General features: G+C 43.7%; 1 protein-coding gene across 5 annotated transcripts in view; it reads right to left on the bottom strand.

Annotated features, from left to right (window-relative positions):
- The window catches only part of LOC129841985 (calcium/calmodulin-dependent protein kinase type II delta chain-like), an 80,085-nt gene extending 54,906 nt beyond the window's left edge, over nt 1-25,179 (bottom strand). Inside the window, exons 1-4 of one of the 5 annotated variants that reach the window (XM_055910358.1) lie at nt 24,630-25,179; nt 22,013-22,107; nt 10,395-10,454; nt 722-776 (exon numbers count right to left, since the gene is read on the bottom strand). In XM_055910358.1, coding sequence (XP_055766333.1) covers nt 722-776; nt 10,395-10,454; nt 22,013-22,107; nt 24,630-24,853 — 434 coding nt within the window. In that variant the 5' untranslated portion in view covers nt 24,854-25,179. The remainder of the gene's footprint in view (nt 1-721; nt 777-10,394; nt 10,455-22,012; nt 22,108-24,629) is intronic. The other 4 variants (XM_055910357.1, XM_055910359.1, XM_055910360.1 and 1 more) reach the window with 4 other exon arrangements.
- Between the last annotated feature and the right edge of the window lie 636 nt (nt 25,180-25,815).

Raw genomic sequence — 25,815 nt, 5'->3', positions numbered from 1 at the left:
ATATGAGAGGTAGCGGTGTACTCACAGATCAAACAGCAGGAAGTGGAAGCCCTCCTCTGATATGAGAGGTAGAGGTGTACTCACAGATCAAACAGCAGGAAGTGGAAGCCCTCCTCTGATATGAGAGGTAGAGGTGTACTCACAGATCAAACAGCAGGAAGTGGAAGCCCTCCTCTGATATGAGAGGTAGAAGTGTACTCACAGCTCAAACAGCAGGAAGTGGAAGCCCTCCTCTGATATGAGAGGTAGAGGTGTACTCACAGATCAAACAGCAGGAAGTGGAAGCCCTCCTCTGATATGAGAGGTAGAGGTGTACTCACAGATCAAACAGCAGGAAGTGGAAGCCCTCTGATATGAAAGGTAGAGCTGTACTCACAGATCAAACAGCAGGAAGTGGAAGCTCTCCTCTGATATGAGAGGTAGAGGTGTACTCACAGATCAAACAGCAGGAAGTGGAAGCCCTCCTCTGATATGAGAGGTAGAGGTGTACTCACAGATCAAACAGCAGGAAGTGGAAGCTCTCTGATATGAGAGGTAGAAGTGTACTCACAGATCAAACAGCAGGAAGTGGAAGCCCTCCTCTGATATGAGAGGTAGAGGTGTACTCACAGATCAAACAGCAGGAAGTGGAAGCTCTCTGATATGAGAGGTAGAGGTGTACTCACAGATCAAACAGCAGGAAGTGGAAGCTCTCTGATATGAGAGGTAGAAGTGTACTCACAGATCAAACAGCAGGTAGTGGAAGCCCTCCTCTGATATGCTGTCATGAAGCCTCACTGAGAAGACAGGAAGAGAAGGGTAGGGATAGAGGGGGGAAGAGAATGGATAGAGGGGGGAAGAGAGGGGATAGAGGGGGGAAGAGTAGGGATAGAGGGGGGAAGAGAAGGGATAGAGGGGGGAAGAGAAGGGATAGAGGGGGGAAGAGAGGGGACAGAGGGGGGAAGAGAAGGGATAGAGGGGGGAAGAGAGGGGATAGAGGGGGGAAGAGAGGGGATAGAGGGGGGAAGAGAGGGGATAGAGGGGGGAAGAGAGGGGATAGAGGGGGGAAGAGTAGGGATAGAGAGGGGAAGAGTAGGGATAGAGGGGAGAAGAGTAGGGATAGAGGGGAGAAGAGAAGGGATAGAGGCGGAAGAGAAGGGAAAGAAGGGGGAAGATAAGGGATAGAGGAGGGAAGATAAGGGATAGAAGGGGGTAGATAAGGGATAGAGGAGGCAAGAGAAGGGATAGAGGGGGGAAGAGAGGGGATAGAGGGGGAAAGAGAAGGGATAGAGGGGGGAAGAGAAGGGGGAAGAGAAGGGATAGAGGGGGGAAGAGAAGGGGGAAGAGAAGGGATAGAGGGGGGAAGAGGAGGGATAGAGGGGGGAAGAGAAGGGGGAAGAGAAGGGATAGAGGGGGGAAGAGGAGGGATAGAGGGGGGAAGAGTAGGGATAGAGGGGGGAAGAGAAGGGATAGAGGGGAGAAGAGAAGGGATAGATGGGGGAGGAGAAGGGATAGATGGGGGAGGAGAAGGGATAGAAGGGGGAAGAGAAGGGATAGAGGGGGGAAGAGGAGGGATAGAGGGGGGAAGAGGAGGGATAGAGGGGGAAGAGAAGGGATGGAGGGGGAAGAGAAGGGATAGAGGGGGGAAGAGAGGGATAGAGGGGGGAAGAAAAGGGATAGAGGGGGAAGAGAAGGGATAGAGGGGGAAGAGAAGGGATGGAGGGGGAAGAGAAGGGATAGAGGGGGGAAGAGAAGGGGTAAGAGAAGGGATTGAGGGGGGAAGAGAAGGGATAGAGGGGGGAAGAGAAGGGATAGAGGGGGGAAGAGAAGGGAAAGAGGGGGGAGGGAAGAAAAGGGATAGAGGGGGAAGAGAAGGGATAGAGGGGGAAGAGAAGGGATAGAGGGGGGAAGAGAAGGGGTAAGAGAAGGGATTGAGGGGGGAAGAGGAGGGATTGAGGGGGGAAAAGAAGGGATAGAGGGGGGAAGAGAAGGGATAGAGGGGGGAAGAGAAGGGATAGAGGGGGGAAGAGAAGGGATAGAGGGGGGAAGAGAAGGGATAGAGGGGGGAAGAGAAGGGGTAAGAGAAGGGATTGAGGGGGGAAGAGAAGGGATAGAGGGGGGAAAAGAAGCGATAGAGGGGGGAAGAGAAGGGATAGAAGGGGGAAGAGAAGGGATAGAGGGGGTAAGAGAAGGGATAGAGGGGGGAAGAGAAGGGGTAAGAGAAGGGATAGAGGGGGGAAGAGACGAAGACAAGAGGAAAAAAACAGGAATATTAATTAATTAATTATGCTAATGTTGAAATGTTCCCAAATGGTATCATATTAACTAGGTGGTGCACTACATTTGACCAGGTATTATATTAACTAGGTGGTGCACTACATTTGACCAGGTATCATATTAACTAGGTGGTACACTACATTTGACCAGGTATCATATTAACTAGGTGGTGCACTACATTTGACCAGGTATCATATTATCTAGGTGGTCACTACATTTGACCAGGTATCATATTAACTAGGTATCATATTAACTAGGTATCATATTATCTAGGTGGTACACTACATTTGACCAGGTATCATATTATCTAGGTATCATATTATCTAGGTGGTACACTACATTTGACCAGGTATCATATTAACTAGGTATCATATTATCTAGGTGGTACACTACATTTGACCAGGTATCATATTAACTATGTGGTGCACTACATTTGACCAGGTATCATATTAACTATGTGGTGCACTACATTTGACCAGGTATCATATTAACTAGGTGGTACACTACATTTGACCAGGTATCATATTAACTAGGTATCATATTATCTAGGTGGTACACTACATTTGACCAGGTATCATATTAACTATGTGGTGCACTACATTTGACCAGGTATCATATTAACTAGGTGGTACACTACATTTGACCAGGTATCATATTAACTAGGTGGTACACTACATTTGACCAGGTATCATATTAACTAGGTGATCACTACATTTGACCAGGTATCATATTAACTAGGTGGTACACTACATTTGACCAGGTATCATATTAACTAGGTGGTGCACTACATTTGACCAGGTATCATATTAACTAGGTGGTGCACTACATTTGACCAGGTATCATATTAACTATGTGGTGCACTACATTTGACCAGGTATCATATTAACTATGTGGTGCACTACATTTGACCAGGTATCATATTAACTAGGTATCATATGAACTAGGTGGTGCACTACATTTGACCAGGTATCATATTAACTAGGTATCATATGAACTAGGTGGTGCACTACATTTGACCAGGTATCATTTAACTAGGTGGTACACTACATTTGACTAGGTATCATATTAACTAGGTGGTACACTACATTTGACCAGGTATCATATTATCTAGGTATCATATTAACTATGTGGTGCACTACATTTGACCAGGTATCATATTAACTATGTGGTGCACTACATTTGACCAGGTATCATATTAACTAGGTATCATATGAACTAGGTGGTGCACTACATTTGACCAGGTATCATATTAACTAGGTATCATATGAACTAGGTGGTGCACTACATTTGACCAGGTATCATATTAACTAGGTATCATATGAACTAGGTGGTGCACTACATTTGACCAGGTATCATATTAACTAGGTGGTACACTACATTTGACCAGGTATCATATTAACTAGGTGGTACACTACATTTGACCAGGTATCATATTAACTAGGTGGTACACTACATTTGACCAGGTATCATATTAACTAGGTGGTACACTACATTTGACCAGGTATCATATTAACTAGGTGGTCCACTACATTTGACCAGGTATCATATTAACTAGGTGGTACACTACATTTGACCAGGTATCATATTATCTAGGTATCATATTAACTATGTGGTGCACTACATTTGACCAGGTATCATATTAACTAGGTGGTACACTACATTTGACCAGGTATCATATTATCTAGGTATCATATTAACTATGTGGTGCACTACATTTGACCAGGTATCATATTAACTAGGTGGTGCACTACATTTGACCAGGTATCATATTAACTAGGTATCATATTAACTAGGTGGTGCACTACATTTGACCAGGTATCATATTAACTAGGTGGTGCACTACATTTGACCAGGTATCACATTATCTAGGTATCATATTAACTAGGTGGTGCACTACATTTGACCAGGTATCATATTAACTAGGTGGTGCACTACATTTGACCAGGTATCATATTAACTAGGTATCATATTAACTAGGTGGTGCACTACATTTGACCAGGTATCATATTAACTAGGTGGTGCACTACATTTGACCAGGTATCACATTAACTGGGTATCATATTAACTAGGTGGTACACTACATTTGACCAGGTATCATATTAACTAGGTGGTGCACTACATTTGACTAGGTATCATATTAACTAGGTGGTACACTACATTTGACCAGGTATCATATTATCTAGGTGGTCACTACATTTGACCAGGTATCATATTAACTAGGTGGTACACTACATTTGACCAGGTATCATATTAACTAGGTGGTCACTACATTTGACCAGGTATCATATTATCTAGGTGGTGCACTACATTTGACCAGGTATCATATTAACTAGGTGGTGCACTACATTTGACCAGGTATCATATTAACTAGGTATCATATTATCTAGGTGGTACACTACATTTGACCAGGTATCATATTAACTAGGTGGTGCACTACATTTGACCAGGTATCATATTAACTAGGTATCATATTAACTAGGTATCATATTAACTAGGTATCATATTAACTAGGTGGTGCACTACATTTGACCAGGTATCATATTATCTAGGTGGTGCACTACATTTGACCAGGTATCATATTAACTAGGTGGTGCACTACATTTGACCAGGTATCATATTATCTAGGTGGTGCACTACATTTGACCAGGTATCATATTAACTAGGTGGTGCACTACATTTGACCAGGTATCATATTAACTAGGTGGTGCACTACATTTGACCAGGTATCATATTAACTAGGTGGTACACTACATTTGACCAGGTATCATATTAACTAGGTGGTACACTACATTTGACCAGGTATCATATTAACTAGGTATCATATTAACTAGGTATCATATTAACTAGGTATCATATTAACTAGGTGGTGCACTACATTTGACCAGGTATCATATTAACAAGGTGGTGCACTACATTTGACCAGGTATCATATTAACTAGGTATCATATTAACTAGGTATCATATTAACAAGGTGGTGCACTACATTTGACCAGGTATCATATTAACTAGGTGGTGCACTACATTTGACCAGGTATCATATTAACTAGGTATCATATTAACTAGGTATCATATTAACTAGGTATCATATTAACTAGGTGGTGCACTACATTTGACCAGGTATCATATTATCTAGGTGGTGCACTACATTTGACCAGGTATCATATTAACTAGGTGGTGCACTACATTTGACCAGGTATCATATTATCTAGGTGGTGCACTACATTTGACCAGGTATCATATTAACTAGGTGGTGCACTACATTTGACCAGGTATCATATTAACTAGGTGGTGCACTACATTTGACCAGGTATCATATTAACTAGGTGGTACACTACATTTGACTAGGTATCATATTAACTAGGTGGTACACTACATTTGACCAGGTATCATATTATCTAGGTATCATATTAACTATGTGGTGCACTACATTTGACCAGGTATCATATTAACTATGTGGTGCACTACATTTGACCAGGTATCATATTAACTAGGTATCATATGAACTAGGTGGTGCACTACATTTGACCAGGTATCATATTAACTAGGTATCATATGAACTAGGTGGTGCACTACATTTGACCAGGTATCATATTAACTATGTGGTGCACTACATTTGACCAGGTATCATATTATCTAGGTATCATATGAACTAGGTGGTGCACTACATTTGACCAGGTATCATATTAACTAGGTATCATATTAACTAGGTGGTGCACTACATTTGACCAGGTATCATATTAACTAGGTGGTGCACTACATTTGACCAGGTATCATATTAACTAGGTGGTGCACTACATTTGACCAGGTATCATATTAACTATGTGGTGCACTACATTTGACCAGGTATCATATTATCTAGGTATCATATGAACTAGGTGGTGCACTACATTTGACCAGGTATCATATTAACTAGGTGGTGCACTACATTTGACCAGGTATCATATTAACTAGGTGGTGCACTACATTTGATCAGATATCATATTAACTAGGTGGTGCACTACATTTGACCAGGTATCATATTAACTAGGTGGTACACTACATTTGACCAGGTATCATATTAACTAGGTGGTGCACTACATTTGACCAGGTATCATATTAACTAGGTGGTGCACTACATTTGACCAGGTATCATATTAACTAGGTGGTGCACTACATTTGACCAGGTATCATATTAACTAGGTGGTGCACTACATTTGACCAGGTATCATATTAACTAGGTGGTGCACTACATTTGACCAGGTATCATATTAACTAGGTGGTGCACTACATTTGACCAGGTATCATATTAACTAGGTGGTGCACTACATTTGACCAGGTATCATATTAACTAGGTGGTGCACTACATTTGACCAGGTATCATATTAACTAGGTGGTGCACTACATTTGACCAGGTATCATATTATCTAGGTGGTGCACTACATTTGACCAGGTATCATATTAACTAGGTGGTGCACTACATTTGACCAGGTATCATATTATCTAGGTATCATATTAACTAGGTGGTGCACTACATTTGACCAGGTATCATATTATCTAGGTATCATATTAACTAGGTGGTGCACTACATTTGACCAGGTATCATATTAACTAGGTATCATATGAACTAGGTGGTGCACTACATTTGACCAGGTATCATTTAACTAGGTGGTCCACTACATTTGACCAGGTATCATATTAACTAGGTATCATATTATCTAGGTGGTACACTACATTTGACCAGGTATCATATTAACTAGGTGGTACACTACATTTGATCAGATATCATATTAACTAGGTGGTGCACTACATTTGACCAGGTATCATATTAACTAGGTGGTACACTACATTTGACCAGGTATCATATTAACTAGGTGATACACTACATTTGACCAGGTATCATATTAACTAGGTGGTGCACTACATTTGACCAGGTATCATATTAACTAGGTGGTACACTACATTTGATCAGATATCATATTAACTAGGTGGTGCACTACATTTGACCAGGTATCATATTAACTAGGTGGTACACTACATTTGATCAGATATCATATTAACTAGGTGGTGCACTACATTTGACTAGGTATCATATTAACTAGGTGGTGCACTACATTTGACCAGGTATCATATTATCTAGGTGGTACACTACATTTGACCAGGTATCATATTAACTAGGTGATACACTACATTTGACCAGGTATCATATTAACTAGGTGGTGCACTACATTTGACCAGGTATCATATTAACTAGGTGATACACTACATTTGACCAGGTATCATATTAACTAGGTGGTGCACTACATTTGACCAGGTATCATATTATCTAGGTATCATATTAACTAGGTGGTGCACTACATTTGACCAGGTATCATATTAACTAGGTGATACACTACATTTGACCAGGTATCATATTATCTAGGTGGTGCACTACATTTGACCAGGTATCATATTAACTAGGTGATACACTACATTTGACCAGGTATCATATTAACTAGGTGGTACACTACATTTGACCAGGTATCATATTAACTAGGTGGTACACTACATTTGACCAGGTATCATATTAACTAGATGGTACACTACATTTGACCAGGTATCATATTAACTAGGTGGTGCACTACATTTGACCAGGTATCATATTATCTAGGTGGTGCACTACATTTGACCAGGTATCATATTATCTAGGTGGTACACTACATTTGACCAGGTATCATATTAACTAGGTGGTACACTACATTTGACCAGGTATCATATTAACTAGGTGGTGCACTACATTTGACCAGGTATCATATTATCTAGGTGGTGCACTACATTTGACCAGGTATCATATTATCTAGGTGGTGCACTACATTTGACCAGGTATCATATTAACTAGGTGGTGACTACATTTGACCAGGTATCATATTAACTAGGTGGTACACTACATTTGACCAGGTATCATATTAACTAGGTATCATATTAACTAGGTGGTGCACTACATTTGACCAGGTATCATATTAACTAGGTATCATATTAACTAGGTGGTGACTACATTTGACCAGGTATCATATTAACTAGGTATCATATTAACTAGGTGGTGCACTACATTTGACCAGGTATCATATTAACTAGGTGGTGCACTACATTTGACCAGGTATCATATTAACTATGTGGTACACTACATTTGACCAGGTATCATATTAACTAGGTATCATATTAACTAGGTATCATATTAACTAGGTGGTGCACTACATTTGACCAGGTATCATATTAACTAGGTGGTGCACTACATTTGACCAGGTATCATATTAACTAGGTGGTGCACTACATTTGACCAGGTATCATATTAACTAGGTGGTGCACTACATTTGACCAGGTATCATATTAACTAGGTGGTGCACTACATTTGACCAGGTATCATATTATCTAGGTGGTACACTACATTTGACCAGGTATCATATTATCTAGGTGATCACTACATTTGACCAGGTATCATATTATCTATGTGGTACACTACATTTGACCAGGTATCATATTATCTAGGTGGTGCACTACATTTGACCAGGTATCATATTAACTAGGTATCATATTAACTAGGTATCATATTAACTAGGTGGTGCACTACATTTGACCAGGTATCATATTAACTAGGTGATCACTACATTTGACCAGGTATCATATTATCTATGTGGTACACTACATTTGACCAGGTATCATATTATCTAGGTGGTGCACTACATTTGACCAGGTATCATATTAACTAGGTGGTGCACTACATTTGACCAGGTATCATATTATCTAGGTGGTGCACTACATTTGACCAGGTATCATATTAACTAGGTGGTACACTACATTTGACCAGGTATCATATTAACTAGGTATCATATTAACTAGGTGGTACACTACATTTGACCAGGTATCATATTAACTAGGTGGTGCACTACATTTGACCAGGTATCATATTAACTAGGTATCATATGAACTAGGTGGTGCACTACATTTGACCAGGTATCATATTAACTAGGTATCATATTAACTAGGTGGTGCACTACATTTGACCAGGTATCATATTAACTAGGTGGTGCACTACATTTGACCAGGTATCATATTAACTAGGTGGTGCACTACATTTGACCAGGTATCATATTAACTAGGTGGTGCACTACATTTGACCAGGTATCATATTATCTAGGTGGTACACTACATTTGACCAGGTATCATATTAACTAGGTGGTGCACTACATTTGACCAGGTATCATATTATCTAGGTGGTGCACTACATTTGACCAGGTATCATATTAACTAGGTGGTACACTACATTTGACCAGGTATCATATTAACTAGGTGGTACACTACATTTGACCAGGTATCATATTAACTAGGTGGTGCACTACATTTGACCAGGTATCATATTATCTAGGTGGTACACTACATTTGACCAGGTATCATATTAACTAGGTGGTACACTACATTTGACCAGGTATCATATTATCTATGTGGTGCACTACATTTGACCAGGTATCATATTAACTAGGTGGTACACTACATTTGACCAGGTATCATATTAACTAGGTGGTACACTACATTTGACCAGGTATCATATTAACTAGGTGGTGCACTACATTTGACCAGGTATCATATTATCTAGGTGGTGCACTACATTTGACCAGGTATCATATTAACTAGGTGGTGCACTACATTTGACCAGGTATCATATTATCTAGGTGGTACACTACATTTGACCAGGTATCATATTAACTAGGTGGTACACTACATTTGACCAGGTATCATATTATCTAGGTGGTGCACTACATTTGACCAGGTATCATATTAACTAGGTGGTACACTACATTTGACCAGGTATCATATTAACTAGGTGGTGCACTACATTTGACCAGGTATCATATTATCTAGGTGGTGCACTACATTTGACCAGGTATCATATTAACTAGGTGGTGCACTACATTTGACCAGGTATCATATTATCTAGGTGGTGCACTACATTTGACCAGGTATCATATTAACTAGGTGGTGCACTACATTTGACCAGGTATCATATTAACTAGGTGGTGCACTACATTTGACCAGGGCTACACACCACACCTGCTGTGGTCCTTTCCACAACAGACTAATAAAAACAGATCAGATGTTGCCAGGACGACGAGGGTTGTTGTTCTCACCAATATTGGGATGTTTCAGCAGACGGCAAATCCTGGCCTCTCTCTCAAGCTTCTGGTGGTCTGGAAACATGACAAACAGAGAGAGAGAGAGAGAGAGAGAGACAGAGACAGAGACAGACAAGAGACAGAGAGACAGAGACAGACAAGAGACAGAGAGACAGAGACAGACAAGAGACAGAGAGACAGAGACAGACAAGAGACAGAGAGAGACAGAGACAGAAACAGAGAGAGAGAGAGATAGAGAGACAGAGAGAGAGAGAGATAGAGATACAGAGAGAGAGAGAGAGAGAGAGAGAGAGAGAGAGAGAGAGAGAGAGACAGAGAGAGAGAGAGAGAGAGAGAGAGAGAGAGAGAGAGAGAGAGAGAGAGACAGAGAGAGAGAGAGACAGAGACAGCGAAAGACAGAGAGAGAGAGAGAGAGACAGCGAGAGACAGAAAGAGAGACAGAAAGAGAGACAGAAAGAGAGACAGAGAGAGAGACAGAGAGAGAGAAGTGAATCCCTGTATTCAATTGTTTTCTGTATCTACATAGACTATAGTGCTGTAGGTAAGTGTGTGTGTGTGTGTTGGAGGACAGCACAGTTGGTAACTGATGAAATTACTATAAATAAAACTTCATGTCCTCTATTTCTCCTCCTCTTAACATCTCTCTCTCTCTCTTTCTCTCTCTCCCTTTCACCCCCCCGCCTCTCTCTATCCCTCCCTCCCTATCCACCCCTTGCTCTCTCTCTCTCTCACTCTCTCTCCCCCCCTCCCTTTCTCCCCCCTCTCTCTCTCCCTCCCTTTCATCCCTCTCTCTCTCCCACTCGCTCTCTCCCTCCCTCCCTTTCCCCCAATCTCCCTCCCTCGCCCCTTTCTCCCCCCTCTCTCCCCCTCCCTTTCTCCCCCCCTCTCTCTCCCTATTTCAATTGTACTTTATTATATTCTACTGTATTCTACTCTACTGTATTCTACCCTACTGTATTCTATTCTACTGTATTCTATTCTACTGTATTATATTATACTGTATTCTACTCCACTCTACTGTATTCTACTCCACTCTACTGTATTCTACTCCACTCTACTGTATTCTATTCTACTGTATTCTATTCTACTGTATTCTACTCCACTCTACTGTATTCTACTCTGCTGTATTCTATTCTACTGTATTATATTTTACTGTATTCTATTCTACTGTATTCTATTCTACTGTATTCCACTCCACTCTACTGTATTCTATTCTACTGTATTCTATTCTACTGTATTCTATTCTACTGTATTCTATTCTACTGTATTCTACTCCACTCTACTGTATTCTACTCTGCTGTATTCTATTCTACTGTATTATATTTTACTGTATTCTACTCCACTCTACTGTATTCTACTCTACTGTATTCTATTCTACTGTATTCTACTCCACTCTACTGTATTCTACTCTGCTGTATTCTATTCTACTGTATTATATTTTACTGTATTCTACTCCACTCTACTGTATTCTACTCTACTGTATTCTATTCTACTGTATTATATTCTACTGTATTCTACTCCACTCCACTTTATTCTATTCTACTCTTTTATATTCTACTACTAAGGTTCATCATAAGGATTCCCTGCTGCTTTCTAGGAATCAGTGATTTGATACACTATATCACTTTACTGTGTGAATCAGAACAAAACGATTCCATTGGATTCGGTGAGTTCCATAGTGATTCAGAGTCACGTTCAAACAATTCAAAATCAGAACTGTGTCAAGTGACTCTGATTCGGAACCGGTGAGTCAAGACGACCCAGTTCCACTTTGCCTCAGGACAGAGAGGGGGAGAGAACGGGAGAGAGTGACAGAGAGATGGGGAGCGAGAGAGAGAGAGATGGAAAAGGAGAGAAAAAGAGAGAGGGAAAAAGAGAGGGGAAAAGAGAGAGGGAGAGGGAAAAAGAGAGAGAGGGAAAAAGAGAGGGAAAGGGAAAGAGAGAAAAAGGGAGAGAAAAAGAGAGGGAAAAAGAGAGGGAAAAAGAGAGGGAGAAAGAGAGGGAAAAAGAGAGGGAAAAAGAGAGAGGGGTTAGACAGGCGTTAGACAGACGCGTCAGTGTCGGTTCCTAGAAGAGAGAGATGAAAAGAGAGATGGAGGGAGGAGGATTGAAAGAGAGATGGAGAGAGGAGGACAGAGAGAGAGATGGAGAGAGGAGGACGGAGAGAGAGATGGAGAGATGGAGGAGAGAGATATGGAGAGAGGAGGACGGAGAGAGAGAGATGGAGAGAGGAGGACGGATGGAGAGATGGAGGAGAGAGAGGAGGACGGAGGGAGAGATGGAGGAGAGAGCGATGAAGAGAGGAGGATGGAGGGAGAGAGCGATGGAGAGAGGAGGACGGAGGGAGAGATGGAGGAGAGAGATGGAGAGAGGAGGGTGGGAGAGATGGAGGAGAGAGAGATAGAGAGAGGAGGACGGAGGGAGAGATGGAGGACGGAGGGAGAGATGGAGGAGAGAGAGATGGAGGGAGAGAGGAGGACGGGGGGAGAGATGGAGGACGGAGGGAGAGATGGAGGACAGAGGGAGAGATGGAGGAGAGAGAGATGGAGGACGGAGGGAGAGATGGAGGAGAGAGAGATGAGGGAGAGAGGAGGACGGAGGGAGAGATGGAGGACGGAGGGAGAGATGGAGGACGGAGGGAGAGATGGAGGACGGAGGGAGAGATGGAGGACGGAGGGAGAGATGGAGGACGGAGGGAGAGATGGAGGACGGAGGGAGAGATGGAGGACGGAGGGAGAGATGGAGGACGGAGGGAGAGATGGAGGACGGAGGGAGAGATGGAGGACGGAGGGAGAGATGGAGGACGGAGGGAGAGATGGAGGACGGAGGGAGAGATGGAGGACGGAGGGAGAGATGGAGGGAGGAGGGAGAGATGGAGGGAGGAGGGAGAGAGAGATGGAGAGAGGAGGACAGAGGGAGAGTGAATAATACTGTTAAATCAACTCAGTATCCTCCTGACAGGACCAAGGACAACCTACCGATTATACTATCATCATCTAGCCCTGGGAGCAAGGTCACTAATCTGTCCATCTCTCTCTCTCTCTCACTCGCTTTCTCTCTATATATCTCTTTCTCAATCCCACTCTCTCTCTCCGCCACAGGTAGTCTACCTCCCAGCCAGCCGGACATCTGTTGTCTAGCAACTCCTTGACCAATCAGAGTGCTCTGAACTCCCCTCTCCTCCCTTCCCTTCTCCTCTCCTCTCCTCTCATTTCCTCTCCTCCCTTCCTTCCTTTCTCCTCTCCTCTCCTCCCCTTCCCCTCTACTATTTTCTGCAGTGGAACTAGCACTGCATGCAAATGTCTGTCCCGAGAGTGCGCACACACACACACACACACACACGCACGCAAACACAAAAATCTCATCCCTCACTTCTATCTCTCTCACAGACACACTTATCCTTCTCTCTCTCGTTCTCTTTCTCCATCTCTCTATCATCTCTCTATCCATCTCTCTTTCAACACACACACTGTAGCAGACCAGACACTGTAACAACATTTACATTTACTCTAACCACTAGGCTACCGCCCCAAACAACAACACACACACTGTAGCAGACCAGACACTGTAACAACATTTACATTTACTCTAACCACTAGGCTACCGCCCCAAACAACAACACACACACTGTAGCAGACCAGACACTGTAACAACATTTACATTTACTCTAACCACTAGGCTACCGCCCCAAACAACAACACACACACTGTAGCAGACCAGACACTGTAACAACATTTACATTTACTCTAACCACTAGGCTACCGCCCCAAACAACAACACACACACTGTAGCAGACCAGACACTGTAACAACATTTACATTTACTCTAACCACTAGGCTACCGCCCCAAACAACAACACACACACTGTAGCAGACCAGACACTGTAACAACATTTACATTTACTCTAACCACTAGGCTACCGCCCCAAACAACAACACACACACTGTAGCAGACCAGACACTGTAACAACATTTACATTTACTCTAACCACTAGGCTACCGCCCCAAACAACAACACACACACTGTAGCAGACCAGACACTGTAACAACATTTACATTTACTCTAACCACTAGGCTACCGCCCCAAACAACAACACACACACTGTAGCAGACCAGACACTGTAACAACATTTACATTTACTCTAACCACTAGGCTACCGCCCCAAACAACAACACACACACTGTAGCAGACCAGACACTGTAACAACATTTACATTTACTCTAACCACTAGGCTACCGCCCCAAACAACAACACACACACTGTAGCAGACCAGACACTGTAACAAGACGCCAAACTAAAGAAAATGGTCTGAACTTGGCACAGACGGCATGTTGACCTACAAAATCATTCTGCTCGCATCCGAGAGGCAGGAAACAGACAGGGTTGACTTACAATCAGAGGATTATTGACAATATGTCATCTATATTTACTCTCATAAATGTTTATTGACAACATAAATACATTTACACATTGAGTACTTGTTGATTCAAATGCATCATTATAGTTGTTGGTTAGCGAGCCTCGTCATTGTTGCTAGCTATCTGCTCATTCAGTATCGTAACACCACAGCCTCGTCATTGTTGCTAGCTATCTGACCATTCAGTATCGTAACACCACAGCCTCGTCATTGTTGCTAGCTATCTGCCCATTCAGTATCATAACACCACAGCCTCGTCATTGTTGCTAGCTATCTGCCCATTCAGTATCGTAACACCACAGCCTCGTCATTGTTGCTAGCTATCTGCCCATTCAGTATCGTAACACCACAGCCTCGTCATTGTTGCTAGCTATCTGCCCATTCAGTATCGTAACACCACAGCCTCGTCATTGTTGCTAGCTATCTGCCCATTCAGTATCGTAACACCACAGCCTCGTCATTGTTGCTAGCTATCTGCCCATTCAGTATCGTAACACCACAGCCTCGTCATTGTTGCTAGCTATCTGACCATTCAGTATCGTAACACCACAGCCTCGTCATTGTTGCTAGCTATCTGCCCATTCGGTATCGTAACACCACAGCCTCGTCATTGTTGCTAGCTATCTGCCCATTCAGTATCATAACACTACAGCCTCGTCATTGTTGCTAGCTATCTGCCCATTCAGTATCTGAACCCGCAAAACCACAAGAAACAGTTCTACTGACCCGGAAGAAACCACAAGAAACAGTTCTACTGACCCGGAAGAAACCACAAGAAACAGTTCTACTGACCCGGAAGAAACCACAAGAAACAGTTCTACTGACCCGGAAGAAACCACAAGAAACAGTTCTACTGACCCGGAAGAAACCACAAGAAACAGTTCTACTGACCCGGAAGAAACCACAAGAAACAGTTCTACTGACCCGGAAGAAACCACAAGAAACAGTTCTACTGACCCGGAAGAAACCACAAGAAACAGTTCTACTGACCCGGAAGAAACCACAAGAAACAGTTCTACTGACCCGGAAGAAACCACAAGAAACAGTTCTACTGACCCAGAAGAAACCACAAGAAACAGTTCTACTGACCCGGAAGAAACCACAAGAAACAGTTCTACTGACCCGGAAGAAACCACAAGAAACAGTTCTACTGACCCGGAAGAAACCACAAGAAACAGTTCTACTGACCCGGAAGAAACCACAAGAAACAGTTCTACTGACCCGGAAGAAACCACAAGAAACAGTTCTACTGACCCGGAAGAAACCACAAGAAACAGTTCTACTGACCCACAAAACCACAAGAAACAGTTCTACTGACCCGGAAGAAACCACAAGAAACAGTTCTACTGACCCACAAAACCACAAGAAACAGTTCTACTGACCCGGAAGAAACCACAAGAAACAGTTCTACTGACCCGGAAGAAACCACAAGAAACAGTTCTACTGACCCACAAAACCACAAGAAACAGTTCTACTGACCCGGAAGAAACCACAAGAAACAGTTCTACTGACCCGGAAGAAACCACAAGAAACAGTTCTACTGACCCACAAAACCACAAGAAAGGTCGTCAAGGAGACTTGAACCTGTGATATGCAATTTTGTGTGTGTGTGTGTGTGTGTGTGTGTGTGTGTGTGTGTGTGTGTGTGTGTGTGTGTGTGTGTGTGTGTGTGTGTGTGTGTGTGTGTGTGTGTGTGTGTGTGTGTGTTTGACAGTTGGTTAATACAATGTGACTGTTTGAATGGAGTGTGTCTGGCTGTGAAGTTGGTTCCTCTAGTCTGGTAGTCAGCAAATCACACTACAGACAGATAAACAATGGTGTTGTAGCCAACTCTCTGTGCCCTCTCTCCTCTCTCTCTGTATCTCTCTGTGCCCTCTCTCTCTCTATCTCTCTGTGCCCTCCCTCCCTCTCTGTATCTCTCTGTGCCCTCCCTCTCTATCTGTATCTCTCTGTGCCCTCCCTCTCTATCTCTCTGTATCTCTCTGTGCCCTCCCTCTCTCTCTCTCTGTATCTCTGAGCCTTCCCACTCTCTCTCTCTGTATCTCTGAGCATTCCCTCGCTTTCTCTGACCCTAAAGAATCTGTAGCAGCTGCCTCAAAAACCGAAACTGGGGAAAAGTAAGATGACACACACAGACTGCTATAGGTCACACAGTGAGAAGGAGAGAGAGAGAGAGAGAGAACGAGAGAACGAAGGAACGAGAGAGAGAGAGAGAGAGAGCACGAACGAGAGAGTGAGAGAGAGCGAAAGAGAGCGAGAGAGCGAGAGAGAGCGGGAAAGCGAGAGAGAGAACGAGAGAGAGAGCGAGAGACAGACTTTCTCTAATTAAGGGTGCCATGGCTCTCTTTCTCCTCAGAGTCTGCTGCCCTAGTTAGTCACACATACACATAGACTAACAGTCACGTTCTCCACAGCTTTGTCCCATAATGCAGTTCAACAGGCAGTTCTCGCCAGACAGGTGAACAGACAATGAGCTGTGTGTGTGTGTGTGTGTGTGTGTGTGTGTGTGTGTGTGTGTGTGTGTGTGTGTGTGTGTGTGTGTGTGTGTGTGTGTGTGTGTGTGTGTGTGTGTGTGTGTGTGTGTGTGTGTGTGTGTGTGTGTGTGTGTGTGTGTGTGTGTGTGTGTGTGTGTGTGTGTGTGTGTGTGTGTGTGTGTGTGTGTGTGTGTGTGTGTGTGTGTGTGAGAGAGAGAGAGAGAGAGTATTTGGAACCAAAGACTGATCACCCCAATCCACAAAAGAGGAGACAAATTTAACCCCAATAACTACCGTGGGATATGCATCAACAGCAACCTTGGGGAAATCCTCTGCATTATCATTAACAGGAGACTTGTACATTTCCTCAGTGAAAACTATTTTTCCGAGCAAGCTTCAAATTGGGTGTCAAATTTCTTCAGCCTCCTGAAGTTGAAGAGGCGCGGTTGCACCTTATTCACCACACTGTCTGTGTGGGAGGACCATTTCACTTTGTCAGTGATGTGTACGCCGAGGAACTTTCCACCTTCTCCCTTCGATGTGGATAGGGGGGTGCTCCCTCTGCTGTTTCCTGAAGTCTACGATCATCTCCTTTGTTTTGTTGACGTTGAGCGACAGGTTATTTACCTGGCACTACACTCGCAGGGCCCTCACCTCCTCCCTGTAGGCGGTCTCGTCGTTGTTGGTGATCAAGCCTACTACTGTTGTGGCATCTGCAAACTTGATGACTGAGTTGGAGGCGTGCATGGCCACGCAGTCATGGGTGAACAGGGAGCACAGGAGGGGGCTGAGCACACACCCTTGTGGAGCCCCTGTGTTGAGGATCAACGGGGTGGAGATGTTACCTACCCTCACCACCTGGGGGCGGCCCCTCAGGAAGTCCAGGACCCAGTTGCACAGGGCAGGGTCAAGACCCAGGGTCTCGAGCTTAATGACGAGCTTGGAGGGTACTATGGTGTTGAATGCAGACTGTAGTCAACGAACAGCATTCTTACATAGTTATTCCTCTTGTCCAGATGGGATAGGGCAGTGCGCAGTGCGATGGTGATTGCGTCGTCTGGGGCGGTAAGCAAATTGAAGTGGGTCTAGGGTGTCAGGTAGGGTGGAGGTGATCCTTGACTAGTCTCTCAAAGCACTCCATGATGACAGAAGTGAGTGCTACGGGGCGATAGTCATTTAGTTTGGTTACCTTTTCATTCTTGGGTACAGGAACAATGTTGGAAATCTTGAAGCATGTGGGCACAGCAGACTGGGATAGGGAGTGATTGAATATGTTCGTACACACTCTAGCCAGCGGGTCTGCGCAAGCTCTGAGAACACCGCTAGGGATGCCGTCTGGGCCGACAGCCTTGAGTAAGACATTTAAGCACGTTAACTCTCGCAAGTCGGACACGGAGAAGGAGAGCACCCCAGTACTTGGTAGCTGGCTGTGTCGGTGGCACTGTGTTATCCTCAAAGCGGGTGAAGAAGGTGTTTAGCTTATCCGGAAGCAAGACGTCGGCGTCCTCGATTGTCAGTAGACCCTGCCACATACGTCTCATGTCTGAGCCATTGAATTGCGACTCCACATTGTCTCTATACTGACGTTTTGCCTGTTGGATTGTCTTACGGAGAGAATAACTACAGTACACCGTTTGTATTCGGCCATATTCCCAGTCACCTTGTCATGGTTAAATGCAGTAGTTTGCGCTTTCAGTTTTGCGCGAATGCTTCCATCTATCCACGGTTTCTGGTTTGGGTTTTAATAGTCACCGTGGGAACAACATCCCCTATACACTTCCTGATAAACTCAGCCACTGCGTCCGTGTATTCGTTGATATTATTCTCAGAGGCTACCCAAAACATATCCCAGTCCACATGACCAAAACAATCTTGAAGCATGGATTCCGATTGATCACACCAGAGTTGAATAGTCCGTAGCACAGGAAGTTCCTGTTTGAGTTTCTGCCTATAGGAAGGGAGGAGCAAAATGGAGTCGTGGTCAGATTTTCCGAAAGGAGGGCGGGGGATGGCCTTGTAAGCATTCCAGTAGCGTTTCCCTCAGGATATGTGGTTTCCAGTAGCGTTTCCCTCAGGATATGTGGTTTCCAGTAGCGTTTTCCTCAGGATATGTGGTTTCCAGTAGTGTTTCCCTCAGGATATGTGGTTGCCAGTAGTGTTTTCTTCAGGATATGTGGTTTCCAGTAGTGGTTTCCTCAGGATATGTGGTTTCCATTAGTGTTTCCCTCAGGATATGTGGTTTCCATTAGTGTTTCCCTCAGGATATGTGGTTTCCAGTAGTGTTTTCCTCAGGATATGTGGTTTCCAGTATTGTTTTCCTCAGGATATGTGGTTTCCAGTAGTGTTTTCCTCAGGATATGTGGTTTCCAGTAGCGTTTTCCTCAGGATATGTGGTTTCCAGTAGTGTTTTCCTCATATTTTCTTTGTTAAAGTCCCCAACTACAATAAATGCGGCCTCAGCATATGTGGTTTCCAGTTTGCATAGAGTCCAGTGTAGTTATTCGAGGGCCGTCGTGGTATCGGCTTGAGGGGGAATATACACGGCTGTGACTATAACCGGAGAGAATTTTCTTGGGAGGTAATACAGTCGGCATTTGATTGGGAGGGATTCTAGGTCGGGCGAACAACAGAACCTGAGTTTCTGGACGTTAATCACAATCACACCCTGAGTAGTTAATCATGAAACACCTCCGCCTTTCTTCTTCCCAGAGAGTTCTTTATTCCTGTCTGCGCGGTGAACTGAGAACCCAGCTGGCTGTACGGACTCAGAGGGCATATCCTGAGAGAGCCATGTTTCCGTGAAATAGAGTATGTTACAATCCCTGATGTCTCTCTGGAAGGAGATCCTCAGCCTGAGCTCATCTACTTTATTATCCAGAGACTGAACATTAGCGGGTCGTATACTCAGAAGCGGTGGATGGTGTGCGCGCCTCCTGAGTCGGACTAGAAGTCCACTCCGAATACCTCTTCTCTGCCAGCGGTGTTTTGGATCAGCCTCTGGAATCAGTTACATTTCCCTGTGTGTGTATGTGTGTGTGTGTGTGTTTTTCTGTTTGTCTGTGTGTGAGTCCAGCCCCCAGGAAGGTTTGCCAGCAGCTACAATTACAGTGATAGATGTGAAAGAACTAGGTCGACTCCTCTAGAGATCTGTCCCTGAGACTACAAGACCAGCCAAATCCCTGGGTCTACAAACACACGTTGAAAACACGGAAGCGCACACGCGCATGAACGAATGGACGCACGCACACACATGTTCAAGACGCACGGATACACTGAACCCGCAAGCACACATACACACTCTGACTGAACACACACACACACTCTGACTGAACACACACACACACACACACACACACACATATGGATGCACAGATGCTGAACTAACGCACACACAAACACACACACACAGGGACAGTATACAAGAACACACTAATACACACATGACACGCACATTCACAACAACAACACATCACACATCATACCAAGAGAACAGTCCTCTTGGTTAACCCAGAACTAAAGCCTCTGGTCAGACATCACACCAAGAAAACAGACCTCTTGGTTAACCCAGAACTAAAGCCTCTGATCAGACATCCCACCAAGAAAACAGACCACTTGGTTAACCCAGAACTAAAGCCTCTGATCAGACATCACACCAATAAAACAGACCTCTTGGTTAACCCAGAACTAAAGCCTCTGATCAGACATCACACCAAGAAAACAGACCTCTTGGTTAACCCAGAACTAAAGCCTCTGGTCAGACATCACACCAAGAAAACAGACCTCTTGGTTAACCCAGAACTAAAGCGTCTGGTCAGAACATACATGTTAAGAGATAAAGAGACGTTAGAACGAGGATCAGAACGAGGAGCTCCACCCTCTCTCTTTACAGGTTAGGGGATGAATATCCTCTCCCCTTTCCCAAATTCTAAAGATTCTAACACATGCAAAGTGTGTCCAAAGCAGCAGAACTAATGCTGTTGGTTATCTCCTGTTGTATCCCGACAGATCTACGGTTCATTTATGTTGATATTAACAACACACAAATAGACAACCTGAAGACAATGAAACAAACCTGGAGAAACACACACACACACTCAATTTCAATTTAAATGGGATTTATTGGCATGGGAAACATATGTTAACATTGCCAAAACAAATGAAATAGATAAACAAAAGTGAAATAAACAATATAAAATGAACAGTAAATAATACACTCACAAAAGTTCCAAAGGAACAGAGACATTTCAAATGCCATATTATGTCTATATACAGTGTTGTAACGATGTGCAAATAGTTAAAGTACAAAAGGGAAAATAAATAAACATAAATATAGGTTGTATTTACAATGGTGTTTGTTCTTCACTGGTTGCCCTTTTCTTGTGGCAACAGGTCACAAATATTGCTGCTGTGATGGTACACTGTGGTCTCTCTCTCTCTCTCTCTCTCTCTGACACAAGGTCATTTGAGGTCTGCTCTGTCTGTCTCTCCATCTCTCTCTATATCTTTCTTCATCTCTCTCGCACTCTCTCTCTCTCTGACTCTTTTTCTCTCTCTGTCTCCCGCTCTCTCAGCTCCCCATTGACAAAAGGTCATTTGAGGTCTGTCTGTGTGTGTGTGTGTGCGTGTGTATGCGTGCGTGTGTATGTGTGTCTGTATGTGTTTATGTGTGTGTGTGTGTGTGTGTGTGTGTATGTGTGTGTATATGTGTATGTGTTACCTACCTCTGGCAGATAATTTCTTGGTGTTTATGATTTTGGCAGCAAACTCCTGACCAGACGAGATCCTGAGACATCTCTTCACCACAGAGAACGCTCCCCTGAAACACACACACCATAAACATAAAGGGGGGGATACAAAGACAAAGCGAGAGAGGGGAAGGGAGGGGAGAGATAGACTGAGAATGAGGGGAGAGGTACAGAGAGAGGCAGAGAGAGAGGGGAGAGATACAGAGAGAGGCAGAGAGAGAGAGAGAGGAGAGATAGAGAGAGAGAAGAGATACAGAGAGACAGAGAAAGGGGAGAGATACAGAGAGAGAAAGATAGAGAGAGGGAGAGAGAGAGAGAGAGGAGAGATAGAGAGAGAGAAGAGATACAGAGAGACAGAGAAAGGGGAGAGATACAGAGAGAGAAAGATAGAGAGAGAGTGAGAGACAGAGAGAGAGGGAAGAGTCTGCAGGCTGCTGTATATTCTGACAACGGGGTGAAAGGCAAACTGCAGACAAACATTACACACACACACACAGAAACCTCTCCAATTTGCCCTTCTCAACACCTCTCTCTCTCCATCTGTCCCCATTTTTGATCATTTAGAGTGCGCCTCGGTGGCTGACCAGTGGAATGTTACCGTCTCGAAACGAAGTCCGCTGTCGCATTACCGTGCGTGTTTTTCACACACACACACACACACCTTGACGTCTGTTTCGTGTGTAAATGTGGATAGTATGATTAGCTATAGTTTACAACCACGCATGCCCATGCAGACGATGAACAGACAGAGGTGTGTGTGTGTGTGTACCTCGGATTGGACTCTACAACCACCAAGGAACTCACCGTTAACACAGAAGTGATCCACCATAAGAGATGGACTATATAAGAGATGGACTATATAAGAGATGGACCACCATAAGAGATGGACCACCATAAGATATGGACTATATAAGATATGGACTATATAAGATATGGACTATATAAGATATGGACTATATAAGATATGGACCACTATAAGAGATGGACCACCATAAGAGATGGACTATATAAGAGATGGACTATATAAGAGATGGACTAGCATAAGAGATGGACTATATAAGATGTGGACTACCATAAGAGATGGACTATATAAGAGATGGACTATATAGGAGATGGACTATATAAGAGATGGACTACCATAAGAGATGGACTATATAAGAGATGGACCATATAAGAGATGGACTACCATAAGAGATGGACCACCATAAGAGATGGACCACCATAAGAGATGGACTATATAAGAGATGGACTATATAGGAGATGGACTACCATAAGAGATGGACTATATAAGAGATGGACTATATAAGAGATGGACCATATAAGAGATGGACTATATAAGAGATGGACCACCATAAGAGATGGACCACCATAAGAGATGGACTATATAAGAGATGGACCACCATAAGAGATGGACCACCATAAGAGATGGACCACCATAAGAGATGGACCACCATAAGAGATGGACTATATAAGAGATGGACTATATAAGAGATGGACTATATAAGAGATGGACTATATAAGGGATGGACCACCATAAGAGATGGACTATATAAGAGATGGACCACCATAAGAGATGGACTATATAAGAGATGGACCACCATAAGAGATGGACTATATAAGAGATGGACCACCATAAGAGATGGACTACCATTAGGAAATGTAAATATCAACTATAGAGAGGACAGGGGAATAATATATAAAAGGCCAGGTCAACTATGATAGGCTGTAGGAACCCTTGACAAGGCCAGGTCAACTATGATAGGCTGTAGGAACCCTTGACAAGGCCAGGTCAACTATGATAGGCTGTAGGAAGGCTTGACAAGGCCAGGTCAACTATGATAGGCTGTAGGAACCCTTGACAAGGCCAGGTCAACTATGATAGGCTGTAGCATGGCTTGACATGGCCAGGTCAACTATGATAGGCTGTAGGAAGGCTTGACATGGCCAGGTCATCTATGATAGGCTGTAGGAAGGCTTGACATGGCCAGGTCAACTATGATAGGCTGTAGGAAGGCTTGACATGGCCAGGTCATCTATGATAGGCTGTAGGAAGGTTTGACAAGGCCAGGTCAACTATGATAGGCTGTAGGAAGGCTTGACAAGGCCAGGTCAACTATGATAGGCTGTAGGAACCCTTGACAAGGCCAGGTCAACTATGATAGGCTGTAGGAAGGCTTGACATGGCCAGGTCAACTATGATAGGCTGTAGGAAGGCTTGACATGGCCAGGTCAACTATGATAGGCTGTAGGAAGGCTTGACAAGGCCAGGTCAACTATGATAGGCTGTAGGAAGACTTGACATGGCCAGGTCAACTATGATAGGCTGTAGGAAGGTTTGACATTCTGAATCAATCCCTTATGGCATCCATAGAGCTATGCAAATATAATTTTTTCGGTCTGTATGTAGCCTATTAACATATGAACCGAAGGTCGCGGACACACACACACACACACACACACACACACACACTGCACTATCCGTGTCCTAAACCAAGGTAGCAGCAGCATAGCCTGGCTATTACATGATAACAAGTAGGATACTGCTACCGGATAACAAATAACATCAATAACAAATCAAAACATGCACGCTTACTTCCCCAGCTCCTCGAATAGCTGGAATTCGTCGGTGAATCTCGTGCAAATCGTTAGCGCCATCCTGAAAGAGACAGCAGGGTAGCAGACCGTAGACGCGGTAGAGATGGATGTAATGCTGCCCACTGGATCCACACTAGCGTTGTCGTTGACTTCACCACTCGCGCTTTCCTGCACGGAACGAATAGATAGAAACCGGTAACAGCGCAGAACAAGGCGAATCATACAGCGATGGCTTCTGTACAACAGCCCTGGCTCGATTGAAGAGAAGAAGAACGTTCTGCCGCAGCGACAGAACGGAAGACGCACCACTAATCCAGTCACCAAACGCTGTGTGCCGCGAAGGACTACGGTTAAACCTAAAACTCTTTTTTTTTAATGCATCAACAGCAGCGTTATCGGGAGGTTTTTGGGCAGTGAATCCGGGTTGTGTTCTGGTGTATGCAGCTCACAGAGCGGAAACGCTGCATTTTGTCTGCATTTCCATTTCTTGCTGTCTGTCTGTCTGTCTATAGCGCGTCCCCTCGCTGTGCCACTGAAGTGTGCGCGTGTGGTCGTCACTAGTTACCACAGCCACAAAGTCATAATTATGGCTAAACCCGCTTATATCTACAATTTATTTTCTTAAAATCTGATTTTAATACCTAACCCTAACCTCAACCCTAATCTTAACCACACTGCTAACCTTTTGCCTAACCCAGACGTTAAACCAATCTTGACTTTGTGGCTGTGGTATATTGACAACCCCTCCCACTGGCTCTGCGATCAGCCCCTCTACCCACGTCATCCGTATACTTAAAATACTATCGCCTTCAATAATAATAATACTAGTGACGATGATGACGATAGTGATAACACATTATTATATTAATACACCATCAGAGGTTAGGTTTAGAGTTAGTCATTGACTTGTTTATTGTGTTATTGGCTTGTTTATTGTTTACTCCATGTGTAACTCTGTGTTGTTGTCTGTGTCACACTGCTTTGCTTTATTCTTGGCCAGGTCGCAGTTGTAAATGAGAACTTGTTCTCAACTAGCCTACCTGGTTAAATAAAGGTGAAATAAAATAAAAGGTTTACAATTAGGGTAAGAGGTCAGGTTTAGAGTTAGGTTTACTATTAAGGTAAGAGGTCAGGTTTAGAGTTAGGTTTACAATTAAGGTAAGAGGTCAGGTTTAGAGTTAGGT

Source organism: Salvelinus fontinalis, unplaced genomic scaffold, assembly GCF_029448725.1.
Source record: "Salvelinus fontinalis isolate EN_2023a unplaced genomic scaffold, ASM2944872v1 scaffold_0005, whole genome shotgun sequence".
Taxonomy (NCBI): Eukaryota; Metazoa; Chordata; class Actinopteri; order Salmoniformes; family Salmonidae; genus Salvelinus; species Salvelinus fontinalis.
This window is presented reverse-complemented; position numbering and strand designations above follow the sequence as displayed.